Below are 25124 nucleotides of genomic sequence, written 5' to 3'. Positions count from 1 at the left end.
CAACGGCAGTTGAGTTGTTCTTAGCTGAGCGATAGTTAGGCGCTTATATACAGGATATGGTATGTCGCTATTGGCTGCTGGGACCACGTGCTCCACCGTGGCGCCCTCACGTTATATGCAGGCCAGGAATGCGCGCCACAGCTTACGGCTGTAGAGTGGTAATCGAGAGTGGCTGTAGAGTGGTAATCGAGGTCCATGACATCTGGCACAGATTCGAAACCCACAGCACACGGTATCAGACCCAGTGTGTTGTAAAAGGATGTGTTGTGATTTCTCCACTAAGGACATTGGGGATTTGTTGGTACTAAACAGTTAGTGTGAAAGCACTGTACTTGGCAAGACTTGGACACCCACATTGAACAGATGACGTCACCATATCGTGCATGTGTGGAAAACCAATTCGCTCCTCCACAGACATTCCTAGCTTGGCCTAAGACGCAATCGCCATGTAAGCAAGTGCACATTGACTTTGCGGGATGATTTTGGAACACCCGTTGGCTCATAGTGGTAGACTCTTTTAGGAAGTTCCCATTTGTGGTGTCCATGGCTTCTACATCACGTAGCACCGTTCGGGCGTTATCATCCATATTTTGCATAGGTTTGCGCCATGCGATCTTGTTCTGTTCAGGGTTTATGGCCACTGTAGGCGTTAGGAAACAGGCATGATCCAGGGATGCATTGGCTCATGACTGCAGGTCCTGACGGTTGCAGTGCCGCCACCAGAACCAAATTAATGCATGACATTTGTCCCATGATCCTGATGATTTTCTTACCCAGGTTCATGGCCTCACGGGCAAGAGCAGTCTTCGCAGCTGCCCAATGGTGCCACCAGGGCATTCCAGGAGGAGTGGATGGACGATGCACCCTCCTCGCCACCGCCGTCCCCACACGCCGACCTGATGGACGTGGACCAGTCTTCTCTTCGCCGACGCCGTTGTCGTCGCCATCATCGTCCCAGGACACACTCTCAGGCCTGGACGTGTGCCCTGGCAGCAGTTTCCTGGAGGATGTTCCTGTTGCCTCGCAAGCCAGATGGCGGGGTACGGTCGGGAGTACGTCGTCCACCACAGTCACAGATCCCGGCTCATCCTGTCTCCCTCCCCGTTGTCGTTCGCATCTTCCCTACATGGCAACGGTGCAGCATTTTGGGAGAGGGGTGGGGGTGTGGGGAGGAATATGCTGACATAAGCTGTTACCAACACACCATTCGGCAAAGATTCAGCGCGAAGGTCCATAGTAGGCGGTGGATCAAATGCACCTATCATGAGAGAGGCCAGAGCCACACCGACATGCAACATGCCGCCAACGCCCTCTTGACAGCACGTATTTAGATCGCCGCTACTGACTGGAGGGAATCACTAGCTCACTAACCCACACTCCAGTTTGGAGTCTGTCAGTCCACTCACAGAGTGGGTCACCAGCTATGACAGTACATGTCGACCAAAATTATGACTATAGCAAGATTGCCAACGTTGTAAGAGAACCCTTACTGAAGATCTTGTACCACAACTAATTGACTCTATTCAAGTTAAGTAGCAGCTATTTGCTCATGTAAATAATGAACAGTGTTAATCCACGTGTGCATTTGTGTTGTAGAAAGAGGAAAGCGGCCACCCGTAACAGCATCCATTCCTTACTTCCTTGGAACAAGACACTACAGTATATGTATTCAGTGTGGACATTCCTCAAGCACATATTCAAATCTGCACACGCGCATTGTGTCTGTTGACTAATTCTATCACTTGCCATTAACTACAATGTACACCATCACGTTTCATGGTTACCGTCGTGCAATACCAGCCGAGAAAAGCAGTCAGGCGATTACCGGATGTGTTCTCATCATGTACTGATTCCAACTTAAGTTCTACACTTCAATGCAATGCCAGAAAATCGCGTGTGCAGGTTTGAATATGTGCTTGAGGAATGTCCAAACTGAATACATATACTGTAGTGTCTTGTTCCAAGGAACTTAAGTTCTCATCTTTATGATGTGGCTCAAGCACGTTACATTTTCCTGGCTGCCATGTTAGTGCAAATGCGATACATTCCCTGTGGAGGCATAGGTGCTAATGTTACTCACCAGAACAAGTGCTTGGCATTGAACAGACCATCAGACGCAAAATGAAAGCATTCTTGGATTAAAGTATTGAATCTATACCAACTTAAAGTTGTGACACAGGCTCAAATACACTCCTGGAAATGGAAAAAAGAACACATTGACACCGGTGTGTCAGACCCACCATACTTGCTCCGGACACTGCGAGAGGGCTGTACAAGCAATGATCACACGCACGGCACAGCGGACACACCAGGAACCGCGGTGATGGCCGTCGAATGGCGCTAGCTGCGCAGCATTTGTGCACCGCCGCCGTCAGTGTCAGCCAGTTTGCCGTGGCATACGGAGCTCCATCGCAGTCTTTAACACTGGTAGCATGCCGCGACAGCGTGGACGTGAACCGTATGTGCAGTTGACGGACTTTGAGCGAGGGCGTATAGTGGGCATGCGGGAGGCCGGGTGGACGTACCGCCGAATTGCTCAACACGTGGGGCGTGAGGTCTCCACAGTACATCGATGTTGTCGCCAGTGGTCGGCGGAAGGTGCACGTGCCCGTCGACCTGGGACCGGACCGCAGCGACGCACGGATGCACGCCAAGACCGTAGGATCCTATGCAGTGCCGTAGGGGACCGCACCGCCACTTCCCAGCAAATTAGGGACACTGTTGCTCCTGGGGTATCGGCGAGGACCATTCGCAACCGTCTCCATCCAGCTGGGCTACGGTCCCGCACACCGTTAGGCCGTCTTCCGCTCACGCCCCAACATCGTGCAGCCCGCCTCCAGTGGTGTCGCGACAGGCGTGAATGGAGGGACGAATGGAGACGTGTCGTCTTCAGCGATGAGAGTCGCTTCTGCCTTGGTGCCACTGATGGTCGTATGCGTGTTTGGCGCCGTGCAGGTGAGCGCCACAATCAGGACTGCATACGACCGAGGCACACAGGGCCAACACCCGGCATCATGGTGTGGGGAGCGATCTCCTACACTGGCCGTACACCACTGGTGATCGTCGAGGGGACACTGAATAGTGCACGGTACATCCAAACCGTCATCGAACCCATCGTTCTACCATTCCTAGACTGGCAAGGGAACTTGCTGTTCCAACAGGACAACGCACATCCGCATGTATCCCGTGCCACCCAACGTGCTCTAGAAGGTGTAAGTCAACTACCCTGGCCAGCAAGATCTCCGGATCTGTCCCCCATTGAGCATGTTTGGGACTGGATGAAGCGTCGTCTCACGCGGTCTGCACGTCCAGCACGAACGCTGGTCCAACTGAGGCGCCAGGTGGAAATGGCATGGCAAGCCGTTCCACAGGACTACATCCAGCATCTCTACGATCGTCTCCATGGGAGAATAGCAGCCTGCATTGCTGCGAAAGGTGGATATACACTGTACTAGTGACGACATTGTGCATGCTCTGTTGCCTGTGTCTATGTGCCTGTGGTTCTGTCAGTGTGATCATGTGATGTATTTGACCCCAGGAATGTGTCAATAAAGTTTCCCCTTCCTGGGACAATGAATTCACGGTGTTCTTATTTCAATTTCCAGGAGTGTATTTCAATTGTCTCTAACACACGCTGCCCTGAAACTAATTCCTGAAACCTGAAGAAAGAAGTGGATCATGACCTGAACAGAGCAACTAATACCGTCCAGCTCTAACTATTAACACAGAATATTTTCTGCAAAAAGAAACCTTTTGATTAGTATTCCAACTTAAATATTTCACAGTGATGGAGATGGCTTCTCATTTCATAGGACTAAAGGGAAGCCAGAGTAACCTTTCAATACCAATCTTAAATTCATCGATGATAGAAATGCGTTCCTCGGCCATGGAGTCATTCTGTAACGTTCTCATCGTTGGAAAATCTTTCCCATAGGTATTCTTTCAGCTTACAGAAATCTGACGGTGCAATACCTCCCAACGAAAACATCGAAGGAAAGCTTGTGTTGTGGGCGCCTTATGGGGTACTGTGTTATCGTTCAGGAAACCAATGACTTTCATTAATTTCCACGTTTCCTGTTGTTTTGTTGTTTATGGCGTTGCACAACGACGTCAGTATTGCACATCACGACTCAGCGATAATGGCTGTGGGCTTTGCTATGAACTGTATACACAATTCGTTCGTTGACGGAGAAAGCAGTGGCCACGAGATTCCCTGCTGATGGTGCAACTTCGCATTAGTTCCGCGGAGGCGAGGAAGTGCAGACTGTGACGAAAGTCGTGGGATAGCGATATGCACATGTAAAGATGACAGGAATATCACGTACACACGGTATATAAGGGCAGTGCATTGTCGGAGCTGTTATTCCTACTCAGGTGACTAATGGGAAGAGGTTTCCGACGTCATTAGCGCCGCGCGACGGGAGTTAACAGATTTTGAACGCGGTAAGGGAGCTGGGTGCACGGGACATTCCATGTCGAAAGTCGTTAGGGAAGTCAATATTCTGAGATCCACCGCGTCAAGAGCGTGCCGAGAATAACAAATTTCAGTCGTTATCTCTTACCACGGATAACGGAATGTCCGACGTCTTTCACTTAACGACCGAATCTAGCGGCGTTTGCGTACAATTTTCAGCGACAACAGACAAGCAATACTGCGTGAAATAGCCGCAGAAATCAATCAGTGAGGACAGGTGGTGAAATTTGGCGTTAATGCGCTACGGCAGCAAACGACCGATGCGAGTGCCTTTTCTATCAGCACGACATCGCCTGCGGCGCCTCTCCTGGGCCCGCGACTGTCTCGGTTCGACGCCAGACGACTGGTAAACCTCGGCGTGATCATATGGGTACCGCGATTCTGATTGGTTAAGAGCTGATGGTAGTGTTCGAGTGTGGCACGGACCCCGTGAAACCATAGACCTAAGTTATCAATAAGGCACTGTGAAAGATGGTGATGGCTGCTTAATGGTGTGGGCTGTATTTACATGGAACGGACTGTGTACCCTTTGACCAGAAATGATTCTGGGCTTCACGTTCCCAAACAACGATGGAATTTTTATGGGTGACCCTGTACCATGTCAGTGGGCGACAACTGTTTGCAATTGGTTTGAAGAACAACCTGGACAATTTGCCCTACTTTAATCCCATCCAACATTTATGCGACATAATCGAATGATCAATTCGACCACAAAATTTCTACCGGCAAAACTTTCGCAATTATGGACGGCTATGGAGGCAACATGACGCAATATTTCTGCAGGAGACTTCCAACGGCTTGTTGAGTCCACGTCACGTCGAGTTGCTGCACTACAAAAGGAGGCCGGATACGATGTTATTGGGCATCCCATGACTTTTGTCGGCTCAGTGTATATTCACTCCAAATCATTCCAAATATGCTCTCTTTATTGCAGGTGTGAAATGATGGACCTCTGCCTTATCGGCCGCCATTATTTGGCTTGAGAAGTCGTTGGGTTCTACGGAGTAACGCTCAAGGAAGTCCAGATTCGCCATAAGCTTCTGTGTGCAGGCGCCAGTGGTGGCGGCACACAGCCTGAGCACCCTTTCCGGTACTGCAGACGATATCGGACGACGAAATGAGCACTGCCCATTGAGATGCACATCTACTGAGCAACATCCACGGGTCGTTACTCTGTGATTACTGCGAATCAGTTCGTTGACTGCCTGGACACCGTCGTTTGTGGCTAATGTTGACTACCTTCCCGACAAACATCGTTCAAGCCTGCCTCCTTGGTCAAACTGTTCGCACCATCTCACTACACTGGAAGCGACATTGAATCTGGTTTATATTCTTCCAGAACTGACAGCGAGTCGGTGTAAATTGCACGTTGTGCCAACAACAATCGCCCTGTCTCACGTACTTCAACTTCGGAATACACTTTCAGTTCTCGCGCCATTGCATTCACACACTGTGGTGCACCTGTTATGTATATCGGACCAGAACTGTTTCCGCAGGAAACCCAGAACATGTGCGCTCCAGCGACAATGCGCCGCATTTAGTGCTCAATGGGACAGTATGTGTAACTTACTTAACTAAAGCAGTCACAATGTGTAATACTGAATGATATACAATTTTCAGGGGACTGGCTCCCTTTAGTGACGAACGTATCCAGATGTTCCACGACTCCTCTTTCCGCACTCGGAGAAAGGTCAAAGAGGTGTCGTCTGTTGTGTACCGGGGCACTGGGAAATCAGGCTAGTGAAGCAGCAGATGAAGCAGCTAAGTACACCAGTACGGAAAATAAGATTTCCCAGTGCGTTACTCCTGTTCATGCAGTTATCTCTCTGTTAAGACTGAGGAGCACAAGTGTTTGGCGGAGGCACGGTTAGGGTTGGGGAACAACAAGATGCGATAAATGAAGCAAACGCCGGCCGCAGTGGCCGTGCGGTTCTGGGCGCTACAGTCTGGAACCGAGCGACCGCTACGGTCGCAGGTTCGAATCCTGCCTCGGGCATGGATGTGTGTGATGTCCTTCGGTTAGTTAGGTTTAATTAGTTCTAAGTTCTAGGCGACTGATGACCTCAGAAGTTAAGTCGCATAGTGCTCAGAGCCATTTGAACCATTTGAAGCAAACGACCCACCGGGGGTGTCCCTCCTTGCGATCGCTGAGATCGGAGGAAGTACAGATCTCTGTACAGGAGTCTGGCACAGAGTATCAGATCAATATTTCGTATTTAACTTTTTGAACCGTAATTTTAAATATTTTAGCCAGTTTCGTCTGAAATTCGTTTAATAAGGGCACTGATGCCCTATCTGCTGAGTCCCGCCCCCCGCCCCCCCCCCCCCCCCCACCTGTACATTCACTGAACCAATGATGCAACATTGTGTTTATGAGGCACAGTACCACTATGACTGCTACGTCAACACTTGAAAATTTTTGAATTTGGAAGGAGGAGATCTGAATACAAACATGAGGGGCGCTCGTTGCGCGACATCGTGGAATATCCCCGTTTTAGCCCCTGCATTTTCATGAGGTTTCGATGTGTGGTGCGTGGTGGCGCTTGCACATAGCCTTCGAAACGGCGTCTGGAAGAAAGCTGTCATTTAGTTTAGAGCATCGAAATACTCGTACGTGCTTGCAGAATGTCTTAGGGGACCTGGCAGTGGATAAAAGCACGGTAAATCGCTGGGCGAGGCGTCTGTCATCATCGCGAAAAGGTCGCGCGAACCTGTAGTCGGATGCACACACCTGTGACTTCTGCAATGTTGGAAAGATTTAGTGTTCGTCGCGACAAAGATGCAAAAGAACTTCTAGTTGTCCATGACAACGTAAGACCTCAGACAAGTCTGCACATCCGAGAGGAGCTCACAAAACTTCACTGGACTGTCCTTCCTCACCGAACCTACAGCCAGGATCTCGCGCCTTCCGACTTCTATCTCTTCAGCCCAATGGAGGATACAGTCAGCGGGAAGCAGCACGTCACTGATGGGGGAGACAGCGAGGCGTTGGCTCCGGCGTCGACTAGGAGGGTGGCTCCATGCGGGGACACGGGCCCTCCCGGAAAGGTGGCGTGAGGCCGCCACGTCGTAGGAGATTATGTTGCAAATTAGGGGTTTGTAGCCAATGGAGTGGGCAACAATATGGCATATTGGAATGCTGAATAAAATCAGTCTGCTTTCAGAAAAAAAAAATGTGTTGCATTACCTACTGAACCGCCCTTTGTACGTCACAAACATCACAATTCACTGGGAGATACGAGCCAACAGGAGGAAAATGTTTTAAACATGACAGACCCACGGCTGTCATTTCAGTAACTGCATTACTAGTTCTCCGACCTGTTCTACCGAACTATTCGGCTTGACGATTTGGAGAGGTTAATCTGACCTCAGCGCTCATCGATCTGGGCATCTGGGTGCAGTAGGGCTACCTGAAATGTAAAGTCCTTCTTTTCAAACGTCGTAGGAGAGAAAAGCATGGAGTTGCAATCCGTAGGGGAATCAAAGGCGAGATGAGGTGTCAAACAAATGCACAACATATCATAACAACAGGTACAGGTGATTATAAAACAAGATCATCTTTACGACATAATCTCACTGAAACTGGACCTGAAACGCTGATACTGAATCTTGATAAATGTTTGTTAATGAGAAAGTTTGTAAAAATTCCAAAACAAATACTCTTGTTGGTCTATTCTGTATACAGTTCAACATCTCACGGACTGGCAAGACTTAAAATATTAACTGCGCGAATCTTAGCAAATGCAGTAAATGAACGTTTGGCAGGATTACACGCTGCGGCAGTTAGCGGCTTCGGCGCTCACCTGGAAGAGGTCGTCGCTGCTGCTGTGGTTGGCCTCCCACTCTGGAGAGTCGATGAACTGGTGAGGCGTGATGTAGTGCAGGTGGGCGTCGTCGCAGCTCACCCGCATCCTGCCGGCAAGAGGTAAGCCGCCGTCACAACACAGCACGCACACGTCCGCACCTACTGCTGGTGCCACGACAGTTTTGTTTCTGAACACGACCATACTGTTGATGATGACGGTGTGTTGTTAGGGCGCATGACAGCAAGACCTGTAGCGCTTGTTCTAAGGTTGTATTAGACAAGCTTTTGCAAAAGTTGTAGAATGATACAGCATCAGTTACGTGTAAAATATAAAAGCACCTTAAAATACAACACATGCACTCACGTACACACATGTGCACACAACACAAACACAAACACACACATACACACACACACACACACACACACACACACACACACACACATAACACACTCACTCACAAATCCACACACACAAACACACGATACATACAGAAATATAAAAAGCACATATTTTGTCAGTTCTAAAAGTTGTAATACAAAAGCAAAAGGTAGTGAAAATAGTCGATAGATTTGCCCTGGCTGGACAGTTCTTTATCTGGTCTGCAGTGACCAGCCTGATGTGTGACAACTGGAGAGCTTCACTCTTGACCTGAAATGGCTGCACAGACCTGCTGTTGCTCGAGATTTCACTATGGGCTTATACACTCATGCCCATAAATTAAGGATAATTGCAGAATGTGGTGGCACACAACGTGGCACTACACAAAACTGTCACTAATACCACACACATGACACAGATCTGTAAGTCCACGGTATTGGAGATAGGTTGAGAAAACCGTCCTAAAACACATGTGCTACAAAATGCCACTGTTTCCTGCGCATGTACCCCGACATCAATATGGGATATTATCACCATGCACATGTACACAGGCCATACAACAGGTTGGCATTCTCTGGATCAGGTGGTCGAGCAGCTGCTGGGGTATACCTTCCCATTCTTGCACCTGTGCCTGTCGGAGCTCCTGAAGCATCATAAGGGTTTGAAGACGTGCAGCATACGTCTGGAGAGCAGGCAGGTAACTCCATTTGCCTGATATCTTCTGATTCGAGATACTCCTCCACGATGGCAGCTCGGTGGGGCCGTGTGTTACCTTCCACAGGAGGAAGGCGGGACCCACTGCACCCCTGAAAAGTCGGACATACTGGTGCAAAATGGTGTCCCGATACACCTGACCTGTTACAGTTCCTCTGTCAAAGACATACAGGGGTCTACGTGCTCCAATCATAATCCCACCCCACACTATCAAACCACAATCTCCATACAGGTCCGTTTCAAGGACATTAAGGGGTTCATATCTGGTTCCTAGTTCATGCCAGATGAAAACCCAGTGAGAATCACTGTTCAGATTATACCTGGACTCGTCCATGAACATAACCTGAGATCACTGTTCCAATGACCATGTACTGTGTCCTTGACTCCAGGCATTATGGGCTCTCCTGCGACCAGGGTTCAGTGGAATGCACCTTGCAGGTCTCCGGGCGAATAAACCATGTCTGTTAAGTCGTCTGGAGACAACTGTTCCAGATGCTGCAGTAATGTCCCTAGCAAGGCTGCCTGCAGTACTCTGTGGCCGTCTGCGGGCACTGATGATGAGATATCGGTATTCTAGTGGTGTTGTAGACTGTGGACTTCCCATACTGTAGCACCTGGACACGTTTCCTGTCTTTTGGAATCATTGCCATAATCCTGAGATCACCCTTTATGGCACACTTAGGGCCCGTGCTACGACCTGCTGTGTTTGACCAGCCTCCAGTCGCCCTAGTATTCTACCCCTCATAACGTCATCAATATGTGTTCTTTGGGCCATTTTCAACACACAGTCACCATTAGCACGTCTGAAAACGTCTGCACACTTACTCGCTGCACTGTGCTCTGACATGCACCATCACACCTCTGCATATGTGGACTGCTGCCAGCGCCACCGTGCGACGACCGCAGGATAAATGCACCGCATGGTCATACCCTCAGGTGATTTAAACCCGCAAACCACCCAACAGAGCGTTTTTTCACCATGTATCAGCATTATCCTTAATTTATAAGCGTGAGTATAGTTAATAGATTGACCAGTTTAGTTGGAGGTTTTATCGCCTGAACTGCAGCGACTGGACTGTCATTTCTAAGCTATTTGAGAGACCTTCCTTCGCTGGAGAGCATCCTGCATGATCTCGCTGTTACTGGACTCACTTGTCCAGGCTAGTTTTAGTGATTCCATAACAGCTTTACAAATTTACAACAGCTGGGAGATATGCATTTGGAAAACAGTGGTTCAAATGGCTCTGAGAACTATGGGGCTTAACATCTGAGGTCATCAGTCCCCTAGAACTTAGAACTACTTAAACCTAACTAACCTAAGGACATCACACACATCCATGCCCGAGGCAGGATTCGAACCTGCAACCGTAGCGGTGGCGTGGCTCCAGACTGAAGCGCCTAGAACCGCTCGGCCACACCGGCCGGCCGGAAAACAGTGGCAGAGCCAACCTGACCAAGCTGGCGACCTTCAAAACTAACTAATAGCAAATGGACTGACCTGCCTCAATGGACTGACTGATGGTGACTGGACTGGCCTGCCATGGCTGGAAATATTCGTATCTTACAAAGCAACTGAACTGATTTTCTCTCACTTGACTGTTCTGCACCATGAACATAGCAACAGGAGTAACCTGCCCAGGCTGGAGCAATTTGCGCTTCTTCAACAGCGACATGTCTGATCTCCGTAGGCTGCAGAACTTCATGCCAGATCCTCAGTGACTGGACTGTCCTATTGCAAGAGGAGAGTTTCGTGTCTTACCTGCAACAACTGGGATGAGTTTCTCTGGCTGGAAAGCTTTTCCCCAGGCCCATAGCATCTAGACTGAAGTAGACTGACTAGCTCCAAGTGGAGAGTTTTGCATCGAACCCACATTGGCTCAACTGACCCTTTCCAGGTAGGACAGATATAAGTTCTCAAGGAGTGACTGGCCCGATCTGTGGTGCCTGGAGAGCTCTGCATACATAATGCAGCAACTGGAATAGCGTGTCTTTACTGATGAAATAGTCGCTAGGCGAACAGTGACTGGGAGGAAGTGCTCAGAACTGGAGACCTTTCACACATAGCACAGGGGGAGACTGGAAAGTTATATGGCTGGTCTTTATATACTGCACTCACCTGTCGTGGCTAGGGAGCTTCGAAAACATCACAAAACTGTGTATACAGAGACTGAAGTGACAAATGAAATTTGTAACAGGTCGGCTTCAAACTAAGGTCATGTGCTCAGTAGACAGACATGCTAACCACTGTAGCAACTAGCCCAAAATTGCCTCTGCACAACTGCACGGGCTATCCTAGCACTCCCCCCCCCCCCCCCCCCCACAATCCAAATTCCCATTCACCCATCAGCCCACTTGGGATTCCCCCGAATTCAAACAGGATTGCAGAGGCTCTCCAGCTGTATTCGAATAGGATTTTGCCAGATACATAGGCATAGGTGCTTTAATCGAGTGAAACTATATGGTTCTAGAGACCTTTTCAAGTCTCAAACGTCTACAATGTACAGGGTGATTATAATTAAACTTCAAAACCGCTGTAGAAATAACACCATTGGTCAGAAGGAAGTCAAATTGCAACGAAATATCATCGCAGAAGAGGAAAAACGTATGGCAGAAGAAAAGTAAATAGTTACATAGCAATAGATGGCACGGTAAGCATCAAAATTTAATAGTGGTCCACTACAAATGACAAATGAATCATACAACAATGCCTAAGGTGTATGTTTGACATTAAACAAACTGTACTACACAGAGTGCATGGGTGTACAAATGTGATACTGTTAGTTACGTAAGCCCATCCACCACGGCAACGCCGTATCACATCGGGTGGCAAAAATCGGTTTTTAATTGTCCTCAGGCCAAAAACCGCTAAAAAAGTATCAATAAAAATCAAATCAGATTATTAATTTCTGTGTGACTGGCGCAAAACATGTTCAATATGCTGTTCACCGTTTTCTGCAACAAGTTCAAATCGAGAAGCAGCATATTCCTCAACCGATCGAAGTGTTTCCGGGATCACGTTCAGAATGTGTTGCACAATGGGCGCCTTCAATGCAGCTAAGTTTGCTATCGGAACACTGGAGATAGCCCCAGAGCCAGAAATCACACGGATTAAGATCAGATGACCGGGACGGCCAGGCTGTAGGGAAATGGCGGCTGATAATTCTAGTATTTCCGAAATGGCGCTTCAGCAGGTGCTTAACTGGATTTGCAGTGTGCGGAGGTGCGCCATCTTGCATAAAAATTATCCCATCCGCGCTGTTGGAGAGCTAGAATGACGTCGTTAGGCAAAAAGAAAACTCGTAGCGCTTACCAGTGACGGTATAGGTGACACGACAGGAAGCACCCCTGTTTCTCCGAAAAAATATGGCCCTATGGTAAATGATGCCGTAAAGCCGCACCTTTTCACGATGAAGTGGTACTGGTTGATTTGCGTGTGGATTTTCCGTTGCCCGTATTCGACAATTCTGTGTACTGACATATCCTGTTAGATGGAAGTGGACATCTGTCCACAAAGTCCAGGGGCAATCATCGTCCACTTCCATGCGAGCAAGAAATTCTAAAGCAAAGGTCTCTCTTGCTGGCAGGTCAACATGAAGCAACTGGTGCACATGGGTAATTTTGAATGGATATCAAAGAAGGATGTTTGGTAGGATTTTAATAACCGTGCTCACGGGTATGTTCAATGTTCGGGCGACTTTCCGTGCACTACACGTTTGCACACCACCACTCGTCTCCTCCTGCATTGCTGTGGCCACTGCTTCCACTGACATCGAATCAATTCGTTTCCTCCCTCTACCAGGTTGCACGCCAAAAGAACCAGTCTTTTCGAATTTCCGAATCATTTTCTCCAGACCGACAGCGGTCATCGGACGCACGCCTTTCTTCAAACCCTTCAGTGTCGAGGAACATCTGCAGAGCGACAGGTGTTTTCATTTACGTATTCTGGCACCTACAGTATATGCAAACAGAAGCGACGAATAAAAATTAGTACTAAGGCCAGCATTCGAACCTGTGTCTTGCGTTCACTAGGCAGATGTACCAACCACTACATCCAAAGATTACACTAGGGTACTAATAGGTCAGTCCGTGCAGTTGTACAAAGCCACTGTGCGAGGGGGCGCTACGGGTTTGAGCCGTGTATCGACTCGTGCTACACCTTGTGTTTAGATTGCATTGGTTTTCCTTTTCTTCCCCTGACATGTTTGTTTGATATGTTGTCTGTCATTAAGTGGCTGCCTTTTCCCTCTGCTACCGATATCTGCATTTTTACTTCTGGGAAACTGCTATGGAGGAAGTGAGATCTTTGACCGGTTGTAACCTCGTGTGGTGGCGCGGAAGTAGGGACGCTGCGCGCAGAGTGAGTGTGGTGGATACGGGAGGGCAGTGCGGCTCTCGAGCGCGAAGCAGGCGTGGTCGGTTGTACCGAGTCGCCACGTGATGTATGTCGGTTGTGTGTAACGAGCGGGTCGAGTTGACGGAAGAGCTTCCCGCGGGTTGGTTGTATACAGAATCGCCCCACGAGTAGTTGCTGTTCATTTCACCTTGGTGGGACGTTAACAAGCTTATTTAAATCCTCCGTTTCAACACTGGAGTTTAAAAAAGGAGACACCTAACATGAAGGAGCGGTCACTACCCGTCAACGTTGCAGAGAAGGCGTGAACTCAGGTGACAGAGCGTGTTGTCGCGTGACCATGGCGTGTTGGGTACGCTGGCGACGCGTGCGCGGTCGGATGTGTGGATCCTTCTCGTCGGAGGTCGTGTACTGCCTGTTCGAGCATAATTGTGAGTTAAGTTCTTGGAAGGTTTAATCATTAAGTAATAAGTTTGTGTAACCAGCGTCTCATCTGCCTTGTGGCCTCCGGCGACTGGGTTTCCTGTCCCTGGACTTGGTGTAATTGAAGACAGTGATCTTTCCTCCTCCTCTCGTTACTGTCCGATGGGAGGTGTAGTTTTAGCAGTTTAATTGTTTCGCTATTCTGTCGTGGGTTATGAGTAAATTCATGCTTCTTGTTGGTTGATCATGTGGTCGCTCATTCAGGACTGTGTGGTGTAATGTTTCCTTGCACGAGGTTAGCTCTAATTCTGTCAGCAAGTTAAGCCATCTTATAACAAGTTTTCGCTGGCTAAAAGTCGGTACAGTGACCAACCTGAGAGTGACAGTTGTGTTTACGGGCCTATTTAAATTGGTCAGTATTCTGTCTAGCCTGAGCATCCCTGAGTGGGTGATTTGTGGCCGCCTTACACGGGTCCGTCGTATCTGTTATGTTCTAATGATATTCCGGGACACTTTTGTTTAAATTTTTTTTAAAAATTCCTCCACGTTTGTAAATTCCTTTTATTGCCATTAATCGTGTATTTGCTGAGACCTGTTTAATTATTTTTAATGGCGGTGTTGGTAGCTTCAGTACCTCATCGTACTATATTAACAAAGTTCTGTATTTACTTCAGTAGCCTGTTTACTAATGTCCTTTAAATTTTTTAAAATTCTTGTATTGCTATAAATTACTTTGATTTGCGTTAGCGGCGTGTTTTAAAAGGTAGTTTATTCCCGTACTGCTAGCTTCTGTATTTAAAAAAAAATTTAAACTGTTGTATTGCTATAAATTACTTGATTGCCGTTAGAGGCGTGTTTTAAAAGGTTGTTTATTGCCGTACTGCTGGCTTCAGTGTTTTTTTAAATTTTTTTTTAAAAATTGTTGTATTGCTATAAATTAAAGAGACCTTTGGAGATACGAGAACCACTTGTATGAACATCAAGAGCTCAGATGGAAACCCAGTTCTAAGCAAAGAAGGGAAAGCAGAAAGGTGGAAGGAGTATACAGAGGGTCTATACAAGGGCGATGTACTTGAGGACAATATTATGGAAATGGAAGAGGATGTAGACAAAGATGAAATGGGAGATACGATACTGCGTGAAGAGTTTGACAGAGCACTGAAAGACCTCTGTCGAAACAAGGCCCCGGGAGTAGACAACATTCCATTGGAACTACTGACGGCCTTGGGAGAGCCAGTCCTGACAAAACTCTACCATCTGGTGAGCAAGATGTATGAGACAGGCGAAATACCCTCAGACTTCAAGAAGAATATAATAATTCCAATCCCAAAGAAAGCAGGTGTTGACAGATGTGAAAATTACCGAACAATCAGTTTAACAAGCCACAGCTGCAAAATACTAACGCGAATTCTTTACAGACGAATGGAAAAACTGGTAGAAGCGGACCTCGGCGAAGATCAGTTTGGATTCCGCAGAAATGTTGGAACACGTGAGGCAATACTGACCCTACGACTTATCTTAGAAAGTAGATTAAGGAAAGGCAAACCTACATTTCTAGCATTTGTAGACTTAGAGAAAGCTTTTGACAATGTTGACTGGAATACTCTCTTTCAAATTCTAAAGGTGGCAGGGGTAAAATACAGGGAGCGAAAGGCTATTTACAATTTGTACAGAATCCAGATGGCAGTTATAAGAGTCGAGGGGCACGAAAGGGAAGCAGCGGTTGGGAAGGGAGTGAGACAGGGTTGTAGCCTGTCTTCGATGTTATTTAATCTGTATATTGAGCAAACAGTAAAGGAAACAAAAGAAAAATCTGGAGTAGGTATTAAAGTCCATGGAGAAGAAATAAAAACTTTGAGGTTCGCCGATGAAATTGTAATTCTGTCAGAGACAGCAAAGGACTTGGAAGAGCAGTTGTCCGGAATGGACAGTGTCTTGAAAGGAGGATATAAGATGAACATCAACAAAAGCAAAACAAGGACATGGAATGTAGTCGAATTAAGTCGGGTGATGCTGAGGGAATTAGATTAGGAAATGAGACACTTAAAGTAGTAAAGGAGTTTTGCTATTTGAGGAGCAAAATAACTGATGATGGTCGAAATAGAGAGGATATAAAATGTAGGCTGGCAATCGCAAGAAAAGCGTTTCTGAAGAAGAGGAATTTGTTAACATCGAGTATAGATTTAAGTGTCAGGTAGTCGTTTCTGAAAGTATTTGTATGGAGTGTAGCCATGTTTGGAAGTGAAGCATGGAGAATAAATAGATTGGACAAGAAGAGAATAGAAGCTTTCGAAATGTGGTGCTACAGAAGAATGTTGAAGATTAGGTGGGTAGATCACGTAAGTAATGAGGTGGTATTGAATAGGATTGGGGAGATGAGAAGTTTGTGGCACAACTTGACTAGAACAAGGGATCGGTTGGTAGGACATGTCCTGAGGCATCAAGGGATCACAAATTTAGCATTGGAGGGCAGCGTGGAGGGTAAAAGTCGTAGAGGGAGACCAAGAAATGAATACACTAAGCAGATTCAGAAGGATGTAGGTTGCAGTAGGTACTGGGAGATGAAGCTTGCAGAGGATAGAGTAGCATGGAGAGCTGCATCAAACCAGTCTCAGGACTGAAGACAACAACAACAACAACAATAATTGCTATAAATTACTTGATTACCGTTAGCGGCGTGTTTAAAAGGCTGTTTATTGCCGTACTGCTAGTTTCTGTAGGATACGAATAAGACATTTGTGAAAATCGCAACTCGACAGTAAACTACTAGAAATTTGGCCCCGTTTCCCAACGTGTGGTGTGGCCTGTAGTAACCGTAACCACTGTGTGTGTCAGGGTTAGTGCGCAGGAGACCCAAATTCAGGTCCTAGCCTCGGTACTAATTTTCGAGACTTGAAAAGGCCTCTGGGAGCATGTAGTTTCATTTAATCGGAAAACTGAATTACGCTGGGTGGAGGGTACTCCAGTTGCAGTGACCTACCCTGGCTGGAGAGGTTCACAAATGGCGCTTAGGAACCAGATGTGGCTGTCACAACTGGAGAGTTTCACAGCCGTACGGACCTGAACTGGCTGGAGAGCTTCACACACGTCGTGCAACTTTAGTGGGTCTTGCGCATGACAGGCGTTTTCATTTATGTATTTTGACACCTACAGTATATGCAGACTGAAGCGACGAATAAAACTTTGTACTAAGGCCACCAATAGAAACTGTGTCTTGTGTTCACTAGGCAGATATGCCAACCACTACATCCAAAGATTACACTAGGGTGCAGTTGTGCAAAGCCACTGTGCGAGGGGGCGTTACGGGGTTAGTGCATCTGCTGAATGAATGTAGACCACAATGACGCATCATAGGCTAGACAGTGTGTTGCATTTTTGATGGCGGGGAGGGAGGCGGACAGTGTTAGCAACCCTATGAACCCTACAACTCACGTTTGTCGTGCCGGTGCACTGCTACTGCCAGCTGAATTCAGTTTGCCAGATAGAGATAGGTTCGCCATTGTTGTTGTTGTTGTGGTCTTCAGTCCTAAGACTGGTTTGATGTAGCTCTCCATGCTACTCTATCCTGTGCAAGCTTCTTAATCTCCCAGTACCTACTGCAACCTACATCCTTCTGAATCTGCTTAGTGTATTCATCTCTTGGCCTCCCTCTACAATTTTTACCCTCCACGCTGCCCTCCAGTACCAAATTGGTGATCCCTTGATGCCTCAGAACATGTCCTACCAACCGGTCCCTTCTTCTAGTTAAGTTGTGCCACAAACTCCTCTTCTTCCCAATTCTATTCAAACCTCCTCATTAGTTATGTGATCTACCCATCTAATCTTCAGCATTCTAATATGCATCTAATCTTCAACTTGTGGGGTGACATACCCTGGTCGGACACTTCTTCAGCTGTCCCACAACTACAGAAGTGACGTACCTGGACAGAGAGCTCAGCAGCTAGACTAGCCAGCCACGGCTGGAGAGGTCCCTGCGACTGGCTCGCAACTACTCTACTGAGGTACCCGTGCGGAGAGGCTGGCAAGCGTCGGCCAGTTTCTGGAGTGGACTGACCTGCCCTTGAGCAGCACGGAGAGGCGCTCGTCGGCGGGCGTGGCGCCCTCGGCGGCGTACGTGTCTCCGGCGGCGCAGCGCAGCAGGCGGGCGCAGCGCGCCAGCTCCTTGAAGTGCTTCCGCGAGACGCGCAGCGGCCGGAACAGCCGCGTGTACACGTCGGCCAGCTCGGGCGACAGCGGCGGCGGCAGGAAGCGCGCGCCCAGCAGCGCAGAGTGCGCCGCGTTCAGCAGCACCAGGCCGGCGTTCCACGCGAACACGTCCGGCGAGCACACGTGGATGCCCGCCCACAGCGCCGACAGCAGGAAGCCCACGCACAGCAGGCCCCTGCGCACGACGGCGACTCGAGTTGGGTATCGGTCTCTTCGTTTGTCACCGCGAAGTGGTATCAGCAAGCTCATTCAGTTCTTTTCCCACGGAGACTTCAGTTAAATAATTATACAGCGTGGTCCATTCATAGTGACTGGACCAAATAGTCACGAAATAAGCATCAAACGAAAAAACTACAAAGAACGAAACTCGTCTAGCTTGAAGGGGAAAACCATTAAAACAAAACGCAGTTGATATCCCTTTGACCTATGGCAGCGCCATCTAGCGGGCCAACCATAGTGCCATCTGGTTTCCCCCTTCAAGCTAGACAAGTTTCGTTCTTTGTAGTTTTTTCGTTTGACGCTTATTTCGTGAGATATTTGGCCCGGTCACGATCAATGGACCACCTTGTATATGCTCAATAAAACGTGGGTACGTGACCGCATTGTCAATGAGTGAAATTCTCCGACGCTTCGGCCACTGTCGCAAACGGCCTTCCTCAGGGTCTTTGGCTAAATGCTCAATGAGGAAAGCTGTGGTCCACATACACTGCCAGAAGACAGTGTTATCGAGCTTCGACAGCGTATTGAGGATGAGACGGAACGGTGTTGGACATTCTTTATTGGTGTTTGCATTACTGCTTATCATTGGTGGAAATGGAGTTATCGACTGGTGTTTGCTTATTTGGTTGCCACTAGCGGAAACAGGCGAATGGACAACGGGTGGCAGTTGTAACGTAGCGCTGTTTACTAGTTGCTGGCTAGTGCCGGGCGAGGCGTGACAGTACTCTATGGGTCTGCGGCCGCTGTTGTCTCCCGCGCGCCACTGTGTGCGTCTGTGTGTGTGTGTGTGTGTGTGTGTGTGTGGTGTGTTGCGCGTTGCTTCTCATGAACTGCCGTTCCGTAGAGCCGTTACCGATGGCAGCCAAGACGCCACGTTTCTGTACCGCCCTTTACGTTCTCGTTAGCGGGTCGCTTGGCTGTTTCCACAACCTTTCTGATCTTACTACTGAAGGTAAGAGGCTGTTTCGTCAACATTCGAACTTCTCGAAATCCTGTCTGTCGCACTCATCCTGGTGTTCTGCCAGCGCTGAAATGGTGTGTTGCCTTACTCAGATATATCTTTCATGGCCAGGTACGGATGTGCTGGTCGGTCGCGCTACATTAAATACCGGTTTAGTAAGCTGCTGCGGCAGGTAGTTCGTCAGCTGCTTCTTTCGTTGACCAAAAGAACGCCTTTCATTTTCCTGCTGCCGCTGCTGCTTGATATCTATTCGGTGGAGAATTTTGACTCTCAGTCATATGGTAGCAGGACGATGTTTTGTGCTTCATTTTGCACTTCCCCATTTCCTACATCCTTTGCTGCCATAGTTTTATCCAATAATCATTAGCTCCAAGAACGGACCTGAGGTTTTGTAGTTCACCCTTCATATGTTCTTCGTCGCGCATCCTATGGGCCCTGTCGGTTAAAGTGTGAAGAGCGGATTTCTTCTGCGTAGGACGATGGTGGGAGGAAGCATGCAGTTACCTGTCCGTGCTGGCGCGCGTTATATACACCTCGTCGCCAAGTTTACCATCACGCTTTTTGGTAAACTTCCACGTCGAGAAAAGTCAGCGCGCTATTCTTTCCCATGTCCGTAGTGAATTGAAGTTTGCTGTGCTGCTGATTGGGGTGTTGGTGGAAGTTCTGTACCTGTTCTTCTCCATGTGCTCATGTACAGGTGGCATCAAGATATCGGAGCCAGCATTCTGGGCGTAGGAGTGCTGATTGGAATGCTGTTTCTTCAAATGCTTCCAGGAAGATGTCTGCTGCAACAGGCAACAGGCGGAGCGCATACCTACAGCGTCCGTCTGTTCATAGAATTCCCCTTTCCACCTGAAATAGGTGGTCGTTAAACCGTGGCAGACTAATTCGCAGACATCGGATGCCTTGCGTTAGGGAAACATCCGTGAACAGACAGACATTGTAGCTATGGGTTCCTCTCTCTCGCCTGTTACGGCAGACGTCTTCATGGAAGCATTTTGAATAAACGGCAGTCCAATCCGCACCATTATAACCAGAATGCTGAGTTCGAAATGTTGATGACACCTTCGTTATCTGGCCACAAAGACATCTAATACCTCCCTCCTCGTCATCGCCAGTACCCTACCAGAGGCACATTTAACATTTCTCATTCAGCAGTTAGTAAAAACACAATTTTCAACAGTGGCAGAAACTGCGGAGAATTTTACTCATTGAAATGCGGTCACATACCCAGAAGAATTTTATAGACTATCAAGATGACCGCAAGAGCCTGTGCTTACAGTTATATAGGATGGGTAATTAGGAGACCATGAAACAAACAAATAATCCTAGTAAAAAATGGTTCAAATGGCTCTGAGCACTATGGGACTTAACTTCTAAGGTCATCAGTCCCTTAGAACTTACAACTACTTAAACGTAAATAACCTAAGGACATCACACACATCCATGGCCGACGCAGGATTCGAACCTCCGACCGTAGCGGTCGCGCCGTTCCAGACTGTAGCGCCTAGAGCTGCTCGGCCACCCCGGCCGGCAATCCTAGTAAACATAAGCCCAGAAACCTACGATTTCACAATAGAGTTCACGAACACCTTATTAAAGAACGCCCCAAAATAAAGAGTGCAGAAATAGACTTCATCTATATCTACGTGGTTATTCTGTTATTCTCAACAGAGTGGATGGAAGAGGGTTCAATGAACCACCTTCAAGCTGTCTCTCTACCGTTCCACTCTCGAACGGCGCGCGAGAAAAACAAGCACTTAAATTTTTCTGTGCGAGCCACGATTTCTGTTATTCTGTCGTGATGATCATTTCTCTCTATGTAGGTAGATGCCAACAGAATGTTTTCGTAATCGGAGGAGAAAACTGGTGATTGAAATTTCATGAGAAGATGCCGTCGCAACGAAAAACGCGTTTGTTTTTACGATTGCCATTCCAAGTCACGTATCGTGTCTGTGGCACTATCTCCCACCATTTCGCGATAATACAAAACGATCTGCCCTTCTTTGTACGTTTTCGATGTCATCGGCCAGTCCCACCTGATAGGGATCCCACACCGCACATCAATACTCCAGGACAGGGCGGACAAGCATAGTCTTTAGTAGACCTGTTGCACCTTCTGAATGTTCTGCCAATGAATTGCAGTCTTTGCTTTGCTCTAGCTACAACATCATCTATGCTGTCGTTTCAATTTAGGTTATTTGTAATTATAATCCCGAAGTATTTAGTTGAATTTACAGCCTTAAGATTTGTGTGACTTATCACGTAATCAAAATTTAGCGGATTTCTTTTAGTACTTGTGATGTGCGTACTGTCTTATCGTGGCGTGTTTATCTTCTGCCGTTAGGTCAGACGATAGAACTGCCACTTGCACGCTTAGAGTAGCAGATTGACGGTGACCAACTTTAAACAGAACTTGATTAATTTTCACACAAATTTATTAAAATAGTAACAAGCATAAACATTACGTAACTTGATTCTGGATGCTATTTACAATTGACAATCTGAAGTTCCTTTGGTGTTGGTACGTTAATCTTATTCTCACATATCTCTGATACTTGACAAAGTGTCTATACATTTCTCTTGATGGCTATGTATAGGAATATGATAATCTTATTAGGTGCAGACTGAAACTTGACTATAGACTGGTACAGACAAATGCAGACTGGTACAGACTAATGCAGACAAATGCAGACTGACTAATCGGAGTTCTGTACACTTGTTATAATACCTCGCGCATTCAGGTATCACTGCGCGAGTGTGATCCGCGAGGAGAAAAGGTTCTACGTTAGCAGCAATCTCATTGGCTGCGTTACATATTAATACGCGGATCGGCGGAAGCAGAATTTGGTCCGTTTCTAAGACAGCGCCATCTCGTAGTGCGGAGACGGACGAGCGCTGCGCCTGCGCTGTTGTGCTTAGCGGGGCTCGCTCTAGTGGGAAAGTTGTGTACGCGCTGACTACGCGGAACTATGTACACAACAGCACTCATGTGAATAACTTCACACTTTTCTTTATTCAGGTTCAGTTGCCACTTTTCGCACCATAGATTTATCCTATGTAAATCATTTTGCAATTCGTTTTGGTCATCTTATGACTTTACAAGACAGTAAATGAGGGCGTCATCTGCAAACAATCGAAGAGGGCTACTCGAATTGTCTCCTATGTCGTTAATATAGATTAGGAACAATAGAGGGCCTATAACACTTCCTTGGGGAACGCCGGATATTACTTCTGTTTTACTCGATGACTTTCCGTCTGTTACTACGAACTGTGACCTTTCTGGCAGGAAATCATGTATCCAGTCGCACAACTGAGGCGATACTCCGTAGGCACGCAGTTTTGTTAGAAGACGATTGTTAGGAACGGTGTCGAAAGCCTCCTGGAAATCTAAAAATAAGGAATCAATTTGACATCCCCTGTCAACAGCACTCATTACTTCATAATTAAAAAGAGGTGGTTGTGTTTCACAAGAACGATATTTCCAGAATGAGATTTTCACTCTGCAGCGGAGTGTGCGCTGATTTATCCTGGCAGATTAAAACTGTGTGCCGGACCGAGAATCGAACTCGGGACCTTTGCCTTTCGCGGGTAAGTGCTCTACCAACTTTTTTTTTTAATTTTTTTAATCTCATTTTGTTCGATATTGTTCGTTGCATCTGCTCGGGGCGGACGTCGTAAGACATCCGTTTGAGTTCGTTGTTGATCGATTAACTCAGTTTTTTTATTACAGAGGGAGCTAACCCTCTGACTGAACACGCTGAGCTACCGTGCCGGCATCAACTGAGCTACCCAAGCACGACTCACGCCCCGCCCTCACAGCTTTACTTCCGCCAGTACCTCGTCTCCTACCTTCCAAACTTTACAGAAGCTCTCCTGCGAACCTTGCAGAACTAGCACTCCCGAAAGAGTTCTGCAAGGCTCGCAGGAGAGCTTCTGTAAAGTTTGGAAAGTAGGAGACGAGGTACTGGCGGAAGTAAAGCTGTGAGGGCGGGGCGTGAGTCGTGCTTGGGTAGCTCAGTTGGTAGGCCACTTGCCCGCGAAAGGCAAATGTCCCGAGTTCGAGTCTCGGTCCGGCACACAGTTTTAATCTGCCAGGAAGTTTCAAGAACGATATTGTCTGAATCCGTGCTGGCTATGTGTCAATAAATCGTTTTCTTCGAGATAATTCATAATGTTCGAACACAGTATATGTTCCAAAATCCTACTTGACGATATACACAATATAGCTCCGCCACTGACTACCTCTCGTGTGAAGGCAGTCTTGAGAACGTCTCCGCATCGGTGCTGCACACGTTAGAAAAGTCCCATGGGTTTGCCAAATGGTTTCACAACCATTCACAATGCGTTTCCAGAGTTCATCAACACTATGGACCGGCCGGAATACATAAATGCTTTTAACCGATTCCCCCCCCCCCCACAAAAAAACAAAACAAAAATCAAACGTACTCAAGTCGGCGAACCTATTAAGCGATGGTACTGGCAAGCCACGAGATACACTTGTCACAGATTCATGTTATGTATTCCCAACTAGCCACATGAAAGTGGGACAGGGGTAACAAGGAGAGATAAGGTGAGGAACAAAAGGATAAGGGAAAAAGTGAAAGAGGAACGCTTGCAGAGCAGGAGAGAAATATGAAGACTAAGATAGTATGCGCACTTAAAAAGAATGGACAACAATAGGATTTCCAAGAAGATACATGAAATGGAAATGCAAAGAAACGGCCGAAAGGGAGACCAAGGGTCAGACGGCTGAAAGGTGCAGAGGAGTGTCTCGAGAAAAGAGACGAGGGCTGTACCAGACTGAACCAGAAAGATGGTGGGAAAACGGGACTAGATGATGAGGCTTGTGTTCCAAACATACCTAGCCTGGGGCTGCAAACTGTTAATGATGGCGATGATGATGATGATGATGATGATGATGAGTATGTTACATTACACATAAATAACTTCAGAAAAGGCAGTATTGCATTTAAATTTATATTCGGTGTTGATAAATGTATCTTTTTTAGAAACGCTTTTCTTGCTAATGCGTCTGAATTTCGTGTTCTAATTCCCTCAATATCGGATTATTTAATTCAACCACATTTCATTAGTCTTGTATTGCTATTATTGAAGTCCATCTTACAAACCCTTTTCGAGGTACTGTTATCTAGTTGCTGAATGTAGATAAAGCAAATCAGTATCTTCTAAGACACTCCGTATGATTGCACTTTCTTTCAGAATCGACGATCTGATGCAGTGTCGTGCGTATTTCTAGAACGCAGGATCATTGAATCCATCTGTTCACGCGTATATTGTGTATGAATGAAGCAAACTGTGTTTCACAGAAGTGTATTATTTTAATTTTTGTATTTTATTAAACCGTATCTTGAGAGGCGCTTTCTTTTCGGCAGGAGCATGATAGAATTTGAGCGTAAGATCCCAGGACAGGCGGGTATCAGACGTGTGATTATGTGTCAATTATGGCTTAGTGATCAAAACAGAGGAATGAAACGGTAGTCGTCGACCTCCAAGTCTCTACAGAAGAAATAAAATTAGGGGAACACACGCGCCCCTGTCGCCTGTCGGGCGGAGGCTGGATACAGA

General features: G+C 47.2%; 1 protein-coding gene across 1 annotated transcript in view; it reads right to left on the bottom strand.

Moving 5' to 3' along the window:
- Window positions 1–25124, bottom strand: part of LOC124545533 (blood vessel epicardial substance-like) — a 64208-nt gene that overhangs the window by 29872 nt on the left and 9212 nt on the right. Inside the window, exons 4-5 of the mRNA XM_047124480.1 lie at window positions 18204–18530; window positions 8278–8386 (exon numbers count right to left, since the gene is read on the bottom strand). Coding sequence (XP_046980436.1) covers window positions 8278–8386; window positions 18204–18530 — 436 coding nt within the window. The remainder of the gene's footprint in view (window positions 1–8277; window positions 8387–18203; window positions 18531–25124) is intronic.

The sequence above is a fragment of the Schistocerca americana genome, chromosome 8 (genome assembly GCF_021461395.2).
Source record: "Schistocerca americana isolate TAMUIC-IGC-003095 chromosome 8, iqSchAmer2.1, whole genome shotgun sequence".
Lineage (NCBI taxonomy): Eukaryota > Metazoa > Arthropoda > Insecta > Orthoptera > Acrididae > Schistocerca > Schistocerca americana.
This window is presented reverse-complemented; position numbering and strand designations above follow the sequence as displayed.